Raw genomic sequence first — 12,860 nt, 5'->3', positions numbered from 1 at the left:
GTGAGAAAGGCCTTTAGTTGCTTAGAAGTTAGCCTGCAGTCCTTTGAAACCTAGTGGACTTTTACACGTCTTGCTTTTAGAGTGTTCTTTGTTGGTGGAGCACTCCTGGGGAGGGTAACAGTGGTCTTGAATTGTCTACACAGTCTGTCTGACTGTGGATTGGTGGAGAACAAACTCTTTAGAGATGGCTTTAAACCTTTTCTAGCCTGATGAGCAACACCAACTCTTTTTCTGAGGTCCTCAGAGATTTCATTTATTTGTGCCATGATACACTTCCACAAACATGACCAAACTTTGATAGATCCCTGTTCTTTAGATAAAACAGAGCAAAACCTTTTCTAGCCTGATGAGCAACACCAACTCTTTTTCTGAGGTCCTCAGAGATTTCATTTATTTGTGCCATGATACACTTCCACAAACATGACCAAACTTTGATAGATCCCTGTTCTTTAGATAAAACAGAGCATGCACTGACACCAGATAGTCATCTCACTGATTAAAAACACTTTCGAACAGATGGACTCTAATTTCACCTTCAAATTACAGCTAATCCTAGAGATTCACATACTTTTGCCACTCACATATATGTAATATTGGATCATTTTCCTGAATAAATTAATGACAAAGTATATATTTTCATCTAATTTGTTTGATTGGGTTCTCTTTGTCAACTTTCAGAACTTGCATGAAAATCTGATTACTTTTTGGGTTATATTTATGCAGAAATACAGACAATTCTAAAGGGTTCACAAACTTTCAAGCAGCACTGTATATATATATATATTAGGGATGCGCCGATCCGATATTCATATCGGGTATCGGCTCCGATAGTGCCATTTTTCTCTGATCGGGTATCGGTCAGAGAGGGCTGATCCAAATCCGAGATGTTTTTATTTATTTTTTTCCCCCGATTGTGCGAATTATTCTGTGTTGCTTCTGAAGCCATACGATAGCTTAATGTGCACTACATATGAATATTTAAGTCCTTACATTAAAGTTCACATGAACTCTTTTCTCAGCTGTGGCTGTCAGTAATTCGTTCAGCCTTTAAACACTGGTCGCGTTCGGTTACAGCAGTCAGCTCGGTAAAGCTCTCTCCGAGATCATTCTGTGTTCCCATTATACTTGATTTGTAAATACATGTCTATGATTTTGCAAAAAGGACTTTATCTTCTTGCCGGAGTTTAATGTTGTTTTGTTACTTGCTACCGGGTGTCTGTGAGAACAAAACACGGGCGTAGATAAGACTATAAATTGTTTTTAACGTGCAACTGAAATTTAAAACTGTTAAAAGAAAGGCTCAATAACTGTTGCACAGATATAATACACTACGCATCAATTTCTCTTCCCTTTGTGCTTTGCAGTTTTTAAAATGAAGTGCTTACAATGTGCGCATCCGGTGTGCAGAACGATGCACCCGAAGCAACACGGCGCCAGGCTGTGACGCCACGTTGCTTCAAGCGCACCACCCCGCACACCGGACGCGCACACCGCAAGAGCCTCGTGCTCATAGACTGTATAAAAACAGTTCGTGCTGCACTGTATTTGTTTTGTCCTATCGTATCTATCATATGTTGTTGCCTTATTAAAAAATATGCTATACATTTAAAAGAAATGTATTTTAATTTTATAGTATATACTTATATATAAGTACATTCATGAATGTTTTTAATGAATGGATTTTATAATAATACAAATAGCAATGTGTAACATTTTACCATATTTAGTGCAACACTTTTATTTGTTCCCCACAAAATATAGTTTTTCACTAAATGTTTGGATTTCTAAAATTATTGTGCACTGATTTCTCTAGAATAACTTTTGCTGCCGAATTATCCACTAACCTAGTTTATGATACATTTTTGTCATAGATTATAAATATACATAAGCCTATATTTTTTCATATTCGTTTATTTTATTTTTCTTTTAATGAAGTAGTCTGTGTCTAGTAGATTGTGAAAAAAATGATTATCAGTTCCACACACAGAGATATATAAATTCTACATTTATTTAAATGAGGGGAAAAACTTCACTGGCATCGGATCGGTATCGGCCAATACCAAACCCTAGGTATCGGAATCGGTATCAGAGGCGAAAAGGGCGGATCGGAGCATCCCTAATATATATATATATATATGTATATACCATGGTCTGTCTGAATACTCGATTCTGATTGGCTGACAGGTATGCATTAAAACCGTTTATGTAATGCACAGGTCAAGTCAGTTTAATCACCATTCTATATTAATGCGCCAGATTTGATGTGAGATTAATTTGTGATTAATTATAAACTTAAAGAATGATTGCTGAGCGAGAGTTCTTCTCTGCTTCTTCACGTGCTATCGGAAACTTCCTATTTCCCACTTATGAAGTCGTGATTATGAGCACGTTGCATTCTTTTCTGTTAAAAATAACAGTGGACAGTGGTTTGTGAATGTTGATGTTTAGCCTAAATAATTTGATTGGGAGCATTCATGCTGCAGTCTTAGGCCCTCCCCAAATGCTCTCATTGGTTGAGACACATGATGACGCCCATCCCAAGCCAGTACTGATCAACATCCCACCCTTCCTGTCCTGTGACCCATGGTTTGTCTGTGTGTATTCAAAACCAGTGAGCAACGGACTTTCATAAAAATAAAAAAACTGCGTTAATGTGCGATAAAATAATTGTCGCGTTAATCAATTAATGCATTAAGAAAAACTGAAATATCACATGGTCCTAAGTATTCAGACCCTTTGAAGAGCTCAGAGACAGCATTGTGGCAAGGCAGAGATCTGGCCAAGGTTACAAAAGAATTTCTGCTGCACTTAAATATATATATATATATATATATATATATATATATATACATACACACACATATATATAAACATTTATAATGTGTATTATATATGTATTTACAGTTACACAACAATATATATATTGTTCTAAAATATATATTATATTATATTTTATATTATAATATAATGAAAGAATATTGGTCTAAAGACAAATTATCCTTAATGCCTTTAAATTACCTGTCATTTAGTTTTCCCCACAGTTCACCTACTAATACACTAAATCTACTACTGATCCTACTTCCCTCATGAGGGTAAAAGTCTCACGAGTCTTATGGCTACACCACAGCATAATAGTGCAGGCTTGGCAGAGGAGCTCTGTTATGAGCTCAAAGCTCAATGAGGAGTTTAAGAGCTTTAGCGTTCCACTAGTCCGCTGCGAGGAGTAACTTTTATTGTTACTTCAATAAAATAGTCAATTGAGTCCTGAAACACACTTTTCCGCTCACAGCAGCTGAGACCATGAGTGGCCTGGAGCTTTATTGCTCATGAAGACCAAGTGTTTTATTGCCCTACAAAGAGCAGTTCTTGTGTTCAACACAGTGGGAAATTATTCTGTGAATAATAAGTAACACCAGCTCCTGATATGCAATAATGTACGAAAATGCACTGTGAGATACAATGTGCTTATTGCTTTCATTTTACTTTTAGTAAACATCACTAAACATTAATGTATATTGTAAACATGTACTTTTTCAGTGTATTTCATTGCATGTATTGCATATAAAATACCTGCATGTTTTTCTCTTGTTTCTGAAGTGGCCTTTGGGTTTCAGTGTTTTTTTGTTTTTCCCACTGACGCAAACTTCTCCAACCACAGACAGATAAAGCACACGTAGCCGCTGAACAACAGGAAATGTTGCGCTATTCAAACGTGAGCTCATTCAGCCGCAAGCCTAAACAATAATGCAGCACTCACAGGCATTGTTGTTGATCTACCTGTATGACACACTCACACACTCACCTTTTCCTCCACTGATTGGTCTGAGATACAGCGCCAGCTCCTCCACACAGATCCTGCACACTTCATAATGTCTCGTGTCTTCAACACTGCCCACACTCACAATCTCTCCCTCTGGAACCTGCAGAAAAACAACCATTGGTAGATATGAAACACCACCAGAAGAGTTCTATTTATGACATTGTGACGTCAATGTTAAACAGCATAATGGTCACTGGTGAAAATTGCCTGTTTGAAGTGAAGCAAAGTGAAAATATTAGAGGAAGAACATTTCTAATTTCTACAATAAAAAAAAAAATAATAATTGGGAATCATGATAAGACACTAAGAAGTTCATTAAATGTAATAATTTACATTACATAAGAAAATGTATGGTAAATAATTTGTGTTTTATGTTATGATAATAGCTTTCTCACAGTTTGGACTTTTTTTATATCCCAAATTCTTTTTTCTTGCAGATCTGAGAAGAAAAGTCAGAATTACGGAATAAACTCGCAGTTACCTTTATTTTCAATTTCATGGAGGAAACAAAAAACTCATTGTGACGTCAATGTTAAACAGCATAATGGTCACTGGTGAAAATTGCCTGTTTGAAGTGAAGCAAAGTGAAAATATTAGAGGAAGAACATTTCTAATTTCTACAATAAAAAAAATAATAATAATTGGGAATCATGATAAGACACTAAGAAGTTCATTAAATGTAATAATTTACATTACATAAGAAAATGTATGGTAAATAATTTGTGTTTTATGTTATGATAATAGCTTTCTCACAGTTTGTACTTTTTTTATATCCCAAATTCTTTTTTCTTGCAGATCTGAGAAGAAAAGTCAGAATTACGGAATAAACTCGCAGTTACCTTTATTTTCAATTTCATGGAGGAAACAAAAAACAAAATTGCAAGATATAAACTCAGAATTGCGAGATATTAACTCAGAATTGTGAGATATAAACTCAGAACTGTAAGATATAAACTAAGAGTTGTGGGATATAAACTTTTAAAAATAAGAATTATGAGATATAAACTTAGAATTCTGAGGAAAAAGTTAGAATTGCAAGATATAAACTCAGAATTGTGAGAAATAAACTTAGAATTGTACGATAAATTCAGAATTGCGAGATATAAACTCAGAATTGTACGATAAACTCAGAATTGTGAGATAAACTTAGAATTGTACAACAAACTCAGAATTGTGAGATATAAACTCAGAATTGCGAGATATTAACTCAGAATTGTGAGATATAAACTCAGAACTGTAAGATATAAACTAAGAGTTGTGGGATATAAACTTTTAAAAATAAGAATTATGAGATATAAACTTAGAATTCTGAGGAAAAAGTTAGAATTGCAAGATATAAACTCAGAATTGTGAGAAATAAACTTAGAATTGTACGATAAATTCAGAATTGCGAGATATAAACTCAGAATTGTACGATAAACTCAGAATTGTTGAGATATAAACTTAGAATTGTACGATAAAGTCAGAATTGCGAGATATAAACTTAGAATTGTACGATAAAGTCAGAATTACGAGATATAAACAGAATTGTACGATAAACTCAGAATTGCGAGATATAAACTTAGAATTGTACGATAAACTCAGAATTGTGAGATATAAACTTAGAATTGTACGATAAACTCAGAATTGTGAGATATAAACTCAGAATTGTACGATAAACTCAGAATTGTGAGATATAAACTTAGAATTGTACGATAAACTCAGAATTGTGAGATATAAACTTAGAATTGTACGATAAACTCAGAATTGCGAGATATAAACTCAGAATTGTACGATAATCTCAGAATTGTGAGATATAAACTTAGAATTGTATGATAAACTCAGAATTATAAAGAATAGATAAAAGTCAGAATTGGGGAAAAAAAGATAATCTCAGAATTGTGAGATATAAACTTAGAATTGTACGATAAACTCAGTATTGCGAGATATAAACTCAGAATTGTACGATAATCTCAGAATTGTGAGATATAAACTCAGAATTGTATGATAAACTCAGAATTATAAAGAATAGATAAAAGTCAGAATTGGGGAAAAAAGCTCAAAATTGGGAGAAATAAATTCAAAATTTTGAGTTATAAACTCCAAATTGTGAGATGTAAACAGGAGATTGCAGGAGTTTATATCTGGCAATTCTGACTTTTTTCTTAGAACTGCAAGTTCATATCTCACAATTCAGTTTTCTCAGGATTTTAAAATAAAAATTGCGAGACATAAAGTATTGATTACCATTTTAAGCAAAGTGTGGAAAGTGTGTCTCGCTCTTTATGAGAATTTTTGTTTAGTTTCCTGAGCACAAACCCATCAAAAATGAAGCTAATTACTGTATGGAATGGAAGGATGCCAGAAGGAAGGGTAGTTTGAGATATAAGTCATAACCACCACCACAGCTGTTACACACATTTTTTATTTCCTACAAATACAAAAGCAACAGTTATTCTTTCTCCTGTTGGATTTTAATATTCTACCAATACTTGGTTTGGCCATCTCCTCTTCATCTGTTCGTCATTATTTTGCGAGCTTTCTTGCTGTTGGCTGAGTAGAAGTCAAATGTTAATTTCATTACTCTAATTAAGAAATGCATCAGTTTGGATTAGAGAACATTTAATTATGTGAAAAAAGCATTAGACTATGTGGAAAAAGCTGCTGCACATTGAAATAGACCCTGAATGACATTTATTTAGTATGTCAAATGTTTGTTACGTATTGACTCGGAAGTATGCGGACGTCATTTTGTCGGGTGCTGTTGCCATGGTGAATCAAAATTTCGGAGCTCCATTGATCATGGCTTTTCATAGTCATGGTGCACGCTAAACTCAGAGTCAGTCTACTCAGAGTTGATTAAACTAACTACATTTAGCTGTTCTGAACCCGAAAAAATGCAGAGTTTCCCATCTCAGGGTAAGTCAACTCAGAGTTGGTTGAACCTCCTTACTGAAACAGTCCCCAGAAAGACAGCAACACTAGATTTCCTGAGCTATTCAAAACATCAAAAGCAATCATATCGATTATATATGCATGCCCCACTCACCGGCGCCCCCACCAGCTGCAGGAGGGCACAGTTGACAGGCAGCACATCAATGTCAGTGCTAATGGCCGTCTGGTCAAAAGGACAGGCCTTGCGATGCAGTTTGTGCAGGCAGGTCTTGCAGACGGTGTGCGAGCAGCCCAGGCTGATGGGCTTGTGGCTGCAGGCGTCAAACTCATTATAGCAGATGGGGCAGGATAGAAACTCAGTCCATTGAGCTGCCTGCACCGGCATCCTGTAACCTCCAGGTGGAACAATCACGCTCAGGTAAATCGCATGATGCCTCGCCCCGGCACCTTAAACACACCTGAGGAGAGAAACAGACACTGAGACCCATTCACTAATCATGCATACACACAATTTTATACATGAAATCTGCATACAAAGATTTTCATAAAAAAGCATGATTCATCTGTATTAAACGAGTTTATTGCGTTTGAACTGGTTTTGAACACATGTACTTGGCCTTGCTCAAGAATCTTGCAGTATGTTCTCAGGCGAGAGCTCTTCTTTAGAGAGTTTCATATGTTTGCTAAGAGTGATGAAAGGTTGTGTGGAAAGCCCTTACATGGAGATGGTTTGGGCATGGTTTTTTATGCAAATGACTAACCTTGAACACACAGTTGTTCATTTAGTAAGCTCTAAATCCATTAACATTAGAACAAGGTTAACAACAAATTCATGTGCGGATACATGTGTTAGGTAGGGTCTTTTTGCTCGATTCATTAAAAGAACCAATTCGTTTGACTTATTGGTGTCGTTTGTTCGTGAATCAGACTGCATAGCTGGTGCTGTTTGTTTTTGTGATTACTTGTGCCAGTTGCTCGATTCATTAAAAAAACAGTTCATTTTTTTACTTGTGCCAGTTGCGTGAATCATTAAAAGAATGTCATATGTTTGTGAATCATCAGACTACATAAGTGACACTGTTTGTTTTTGCATGTAACGTGTTTTTTTTTACTTGTGCCAGTTACTCAATTCATTAAAAGAACCAATTCATTTGACTTGTAAGAGTCATTTGTTCGTGAATCAGACTACATAGGTTTTACTGTTTGTCTTAGTGTGTAAAGTGTTTTTTTCTTGTGCCAGTTGCTTGATTCATTAAAAGAATCATTCATTTGACTGATTCATGAATGTTTGTTTCTTGATCATGTCTGTTTTTGCGTGTAATGTTTTTTTTTTTACTTGGGCCAGTTGCTTGATTCATTAAGAGAACCAATTCATTTTATTTTTAGTAGTGACAGTATCTTAATTCATTAAAAAATCAGACTACAGGTGGTGCTGTTTGTTTTTGCGTATAACACGTTTTTTTTACTTGTGTCAGTTGCTAGAATTATTAAGAGAACCAATTCTTTTCTTTTTTTTTTTTACTTGTGTTAGCTAGTTGCTCGATTTATTATAAGAACCAATTAATTTGACCTATAAGAGTCATCTGTTTGTGAATCAGACTACATAGGTGGAGCTGTTTGTTTTTGCGTGCAACCACTCAGCAACATCCAGACACCACGGCACTCATATTTATTTTAGAGTTATTCTTTCTCTCTCAATTCCTCCCCCTCTGATGTCATTTCTTGTTGCCATCAGCTCTCAGCTCTAGGAATAAACTGTCTTGCACTCAGACTCATTCATGTTCTGCACATCTCCATTCACTCAACCCCTCCCTCGCACTTTCTCTAGATCCCTTTATTTGTTTCTGAATTTGTGCTCTTCAGGGACTTCCTTTAGGACAGAAGGTGGACCAGATAAGCGTGAAACAGCCATCAACACTGTGTGGATTGAAACCCCACATTAAACACATTTCACAAACCCCAGCAAAAAGCCAAGGAGAGGAACATAGTAAAAGGACAGCTGAAAATTGCCTTTATCTTCGTCAGCGCCTCATGGATTGCTCTTGTCGAAAGGTGTAAAATTACAGCGGTAAAAGAAATCATTCATTCCCCTACTTGGACACCACATAGAGTTTCAGCTGCTACGTAACTGCTGTTCCAGCAGCACCTGCTGACTGAACCCCTCGACTGATGTCTGCTTCTCCAGGAAAGGCTCCGGTGACACTTCATACCCTGACAGAACCATGTCATGCAAAGTTATGCAAGGGCCCCCACTGCTGTTGAGATCAATCATTTGTCAGGGAGGAGCTCATGCCTTTGGCCATGTGGGCACTACTCTCTTTCAGTATGTTACTCACAAAACCACCAGCCTAATGTAAAGGCATGCAAATTAATGTCAGTACATCTTATCCTATATGTAAAAGAAAGCCATCATATATAATATTTAAACTAAAAGGTGTAAGTTTATTCACAACGTAAGCCTGCATTAATGCGCAATCATAAAACACAAAGCAATTGAATATGAACGGCATTAGCTTTAAATACTATTTTAAACAATTCAGCAAATGCAGCATTAATAAAAGTAATACGATGAATAAAGTAGCACGGTACCTGAAGTAGACAGTAAGTTACTGCACATACACGAAACATTTATGCATCTACGCACCATGTAAGTGACCGCGCGCGTGAAACATCCCCAGCGTAGCTCGATTCCGCTCGCGCGAGTCATATTTCCACGCTGCTGCTGAATTTAATGTCGCTGGGTTCACGCGTGAGACAAAACGCGTTCGAGGATAGTTGCGGTGGTGGGTTTCGTGGCGTGATTCAGTGACTCATGGTCACGGGGAGCATCACGATGCGCGAGGGAATTCTGATATTTTTACACGCCCACTCTTCCACGCGAATCACGCGAGCGTTCATCATCAATGCACTTTACATGCATACAGTACAGTGCGGGCGTGTGCGTGTGCGTGTGCGTGTTATAGATGTCACATTTATACTTAATTACAAATGCATTACTACAAACATAGCGTTTTTAAAAGTTGCTTCACAAAATAATTACATATCAAGTTTTTTTTTTTTTTTTTTACAAAACTTGTAGAAACATACAGAAACAGGGAAGTGAGGCATGAATATATTCCAACAAAAAGCAATTATAAAAATAAAAACAGAAAACAAATATTCTGTATTTGCATGTCAAAGTAATTAAGTGACGTTATAATGCGTTTTGAAATGCAGGCTAAAATGGGTTTGCTTGAACTGAGCGCGTCGTGTGGAACGCCGTGCATACAAAAAAAATGACAAAAGATCACTTCAAGCTCATAAACAGGAAATCACTTCACTGTCTTGCCACCATGTGACTAGGGCACAGCAGAAAATAGAAACTCTGAAGACAAACAGGAAAATGTTTGCAACTATTAACACTATCATGAAAGTTATTTTTACAGTAGGCTAAAACATAACGTGTTTTACACACTGCTGTCATCCTTTCTAAATTGTCATCTAAATATTTCACTGAAGTGTATATATCACATAATACAAAGTCGTAAATATTTAGATTTATTTCAACCCTCTCACATCTCAAACAACTTGCGTTACTTATTTGAAAAAAGTAACTCAGATATTCTCTTGTAAATTAAAAAGTAATGCGTTACTTCACTAGTTACTTGAAAAAAGTAATCTGATTACGTAACTCGCGTTACTTGTAATGCGTTACCCCCAACACTGCTTGGTTACGCCTGTAAATGGCTATATTTTGTCAGGTAACGTAAAAATGTGGTAACGACGAAATCAACTGGATTTATTCGAGTAAAAAAAACATTATAATTGAATATGCCCGAATGCGCGCGAGACTGCAGCGATTTAAGAATGGAATCAGGTAGAAACCCCCTCATGGTAGAACCCACCATCAAAGTAACAAGAATGCATTTACACTCTTCACAGTGTATAATGAAACTGAAACTACTTCAATCTATTGTCTTCTGTCGGAAAATATTGCGTTTGGTATAATGTGTCTTTCAAGTGTGAAGAACTCCGAGCATCATGATTAGTAGGCTATACATGGAAAATGAACACTACCTAAAGCTTTGGGTTGATCGAATGAATGAAACGTGGAATAATCTATTGTTCTTAAGACGCGGAAGTCTGTTTGAGCGCTAATTTTGTTGTGCAACTCCACTGACAGCTGCGCACCTATAAACTTACTCCAGATCAACTTTATTTTCTTACATATACAACGTGGATCATCAGGTTCACTGAATCATCATGAAAAGGATTAATCACTGAATCTTAGCCAAGCGTTCTATTAGACATTGAAATATGAAATCGCATGGAATTAGATCTAATGCAATGCACACCATGAATATTCCTAATGCTATAGGCATTTCTCGCGCAAATAACTAGCAGTGCAACAAACTTAAAGCAACGCGACATGCTGTTGCTCATGCATCAATGTCTATTCCCTTGCTATTTGTTTTCATGGAGAAAAGTTTGGCAAAAAAGTGTATTTATTGTAGGGATGATGTTGCATAATGTTTTCGCGCACATCTTTTTAGCCGCGCGCGCCACACCAGCAGCGATCCTCAATGTTACTTCCCGATACTGTCAAAGTCGCGCGACTTGCACTTACCGCAGGCGACACAGAGTATCATCATAACCGTCCATAGTTTACGAGCACTTCGCCATCAAGAGCAAATTCTTCATCGCATTCAGTTATTCACAGCCGAGCCGAACTTCTTTTTCCCGAATTTTTGGCGTCCTTTTTTATTCCGTCCGGACATCACATTAAATCATAAATGTAATTTCCAGAGATTTGGGAGCGCATTCCCTGACAGCGCGACATGTTCAGCATGAGCAGGTACACTCCCATGACCGTCAGCGAAGACACGAAAACTACTACGACGAGGACGTCTGTTTGGATATTAAAAAGCCAAGCCTCTGTCATTGGATGGCAGCAACATGACGTCTGCGTTACCTAATCAATATTCATGAGCCAAGCTTTCACCTTTACTGTCTACACAAACCTGAAATCATTCTAGAAAAGCTAAAAGATTCATCGTTGTACCTTGCTTAGCCCTAAATTGTATCTTTTGGTACCTTAGAGGTAAATATTATTAGTAGGCTATTTTAAAAGTACATATTAGTAATCATGCCTAAAGTTTGCATAATTGCTACCTACCTAGTGACAGTTTTGTAGTGTTTTTCTTACTCAGTTATTACAGTAAGCTATTCTGCTATTGAATGTTACTGAAACATACTGATACGTGAAAGGATACTTGAAATAATGAGACTAAATTTGATGTAGTTATTTATTTATTTTTTTGTAGTTATTTGTTATTCGTACGGCAACCTGTGGTTGTTTTATAATCATTATTCATTCCGATTCCCAGCTTCAGCTACTCTCCGAAGTTACCAAGCAACTTTCTTATTACATAATTAATATTCATTAGCCAAGCCTTCGCCATAGTAGGATTCGCAACTTCAAAGATCCGCCGAGCAGCGAGATTCGGCCTCTCGATATCCCTCCGCCGCGGATGCTCGCATCCCGAATAGAGCTGTGGATGCGCTTGTTTAAACTTCAGATGACTCGGCTGGATGCTGGAGCTGTGCTTTTTCAGCAGAATGTCACAGACGATGCTGTTGTTGATTATTGTGCAGGGTACTATTTTCATGTAGGGGGCAAGGATAAAGATGTAAAGGGGCAAAGCCGGAACAAGCCGCTTTTCGAGGCGTAGGCTGCATGTATTTTAAAGAGACAGAGATGCTTTACTGTAGCTGAACGATAGCTGATCAGGTGGATCTGTTTGTTCATGCACTTTGGTGAAATAGGAAATGTAAGGAGTTCTGGGTTGATTAAGTCAATCGTAGTGAATTCTTTCAAATCACGCTGATGTTTGCTCACACTTTCTACACTGTTCCTGTTCCTGCTTCACTGTTGAGTTGAGATCTTATGGAGAACTAGATTACGGTAGCAGGTGCATCCCTACATAGAGAGCAACATGGCATAAACAATTTAGATAAAATGCTGCACAATACTGGGGAAACATGTGATGCAAATGAATGTTATGAAATAATTACTATTTAAAATTATTTGATCAAATCCTGCCTAAAGTAATATGGTCTTTTATATGTGTACGGCCTACTACAGGGTCCCCCAGCCCTAAATGTATTTTGCGTTACTATTCTTGTT

The 12,860-nt window shown here is 36.8% G+C and overlaps 1 protein-coding gene across 4 annotated transcripts in view; it reads right to left on the bottom strand.

Moving 5' to 3' along the window:
- Positions 1-12,860, bottom strand: part of LOC107595546 (roquin-2-like) — a 38,027-nt gene that overhangs the window by 23,216 nt on the left and 1,951 nt on the right. For 2 of the 4 annotated variants that reach the window (XM_016285975.1, XM_016285978.1), the window contains exons 1-3: positions 11,301-11,545; positions 6,849-7,152; positions 3,803-3,920 (exon numbers count right to left, since the gene is read on the bottom strand). In XM_016285975.1, coding sequence (XP_016141461.1) covers positions 3,803-3,920; positions 6,849-7,079 — 349 coding nt within the window. In that variant the 5' untranslated portion in view covers positions 7,080-7,152; positions 11,301-11,545. Of the gene's footprint in view, positions 1-3,802; positions 3,921-6,848; positions 7,153-9,338; positions 9,878-11,300; positions 11,546-12,860 lie in introns of those variants that run through there. The other 2 variants (XM_016285976.1, XM_016285977.1) reach the window with 2 other exon arrangements.

This window comes from Sinocyclocheilus grahami, unplaced genomic scaffold (assembly GCF_001515645.1).
Source record: "Sinocyclocheilus grahami isolate Dianchi unplaced genomic scaffold, SAMN03320097.WGS_v1.1 scaffold204.1, whole genome shotgun sequence".
Taxonomy (NCBI): domain Eukaryota; kingdom Metazoa; phylum Chordata; class Actinopteri; order Cypriniformes; family Cyprinidae; genus Sinocyclocheilus; species Sinocyclocheilus grahami.
This window is presented reverse-complemented; position numbering and strand designations above follow the sequence as displayed.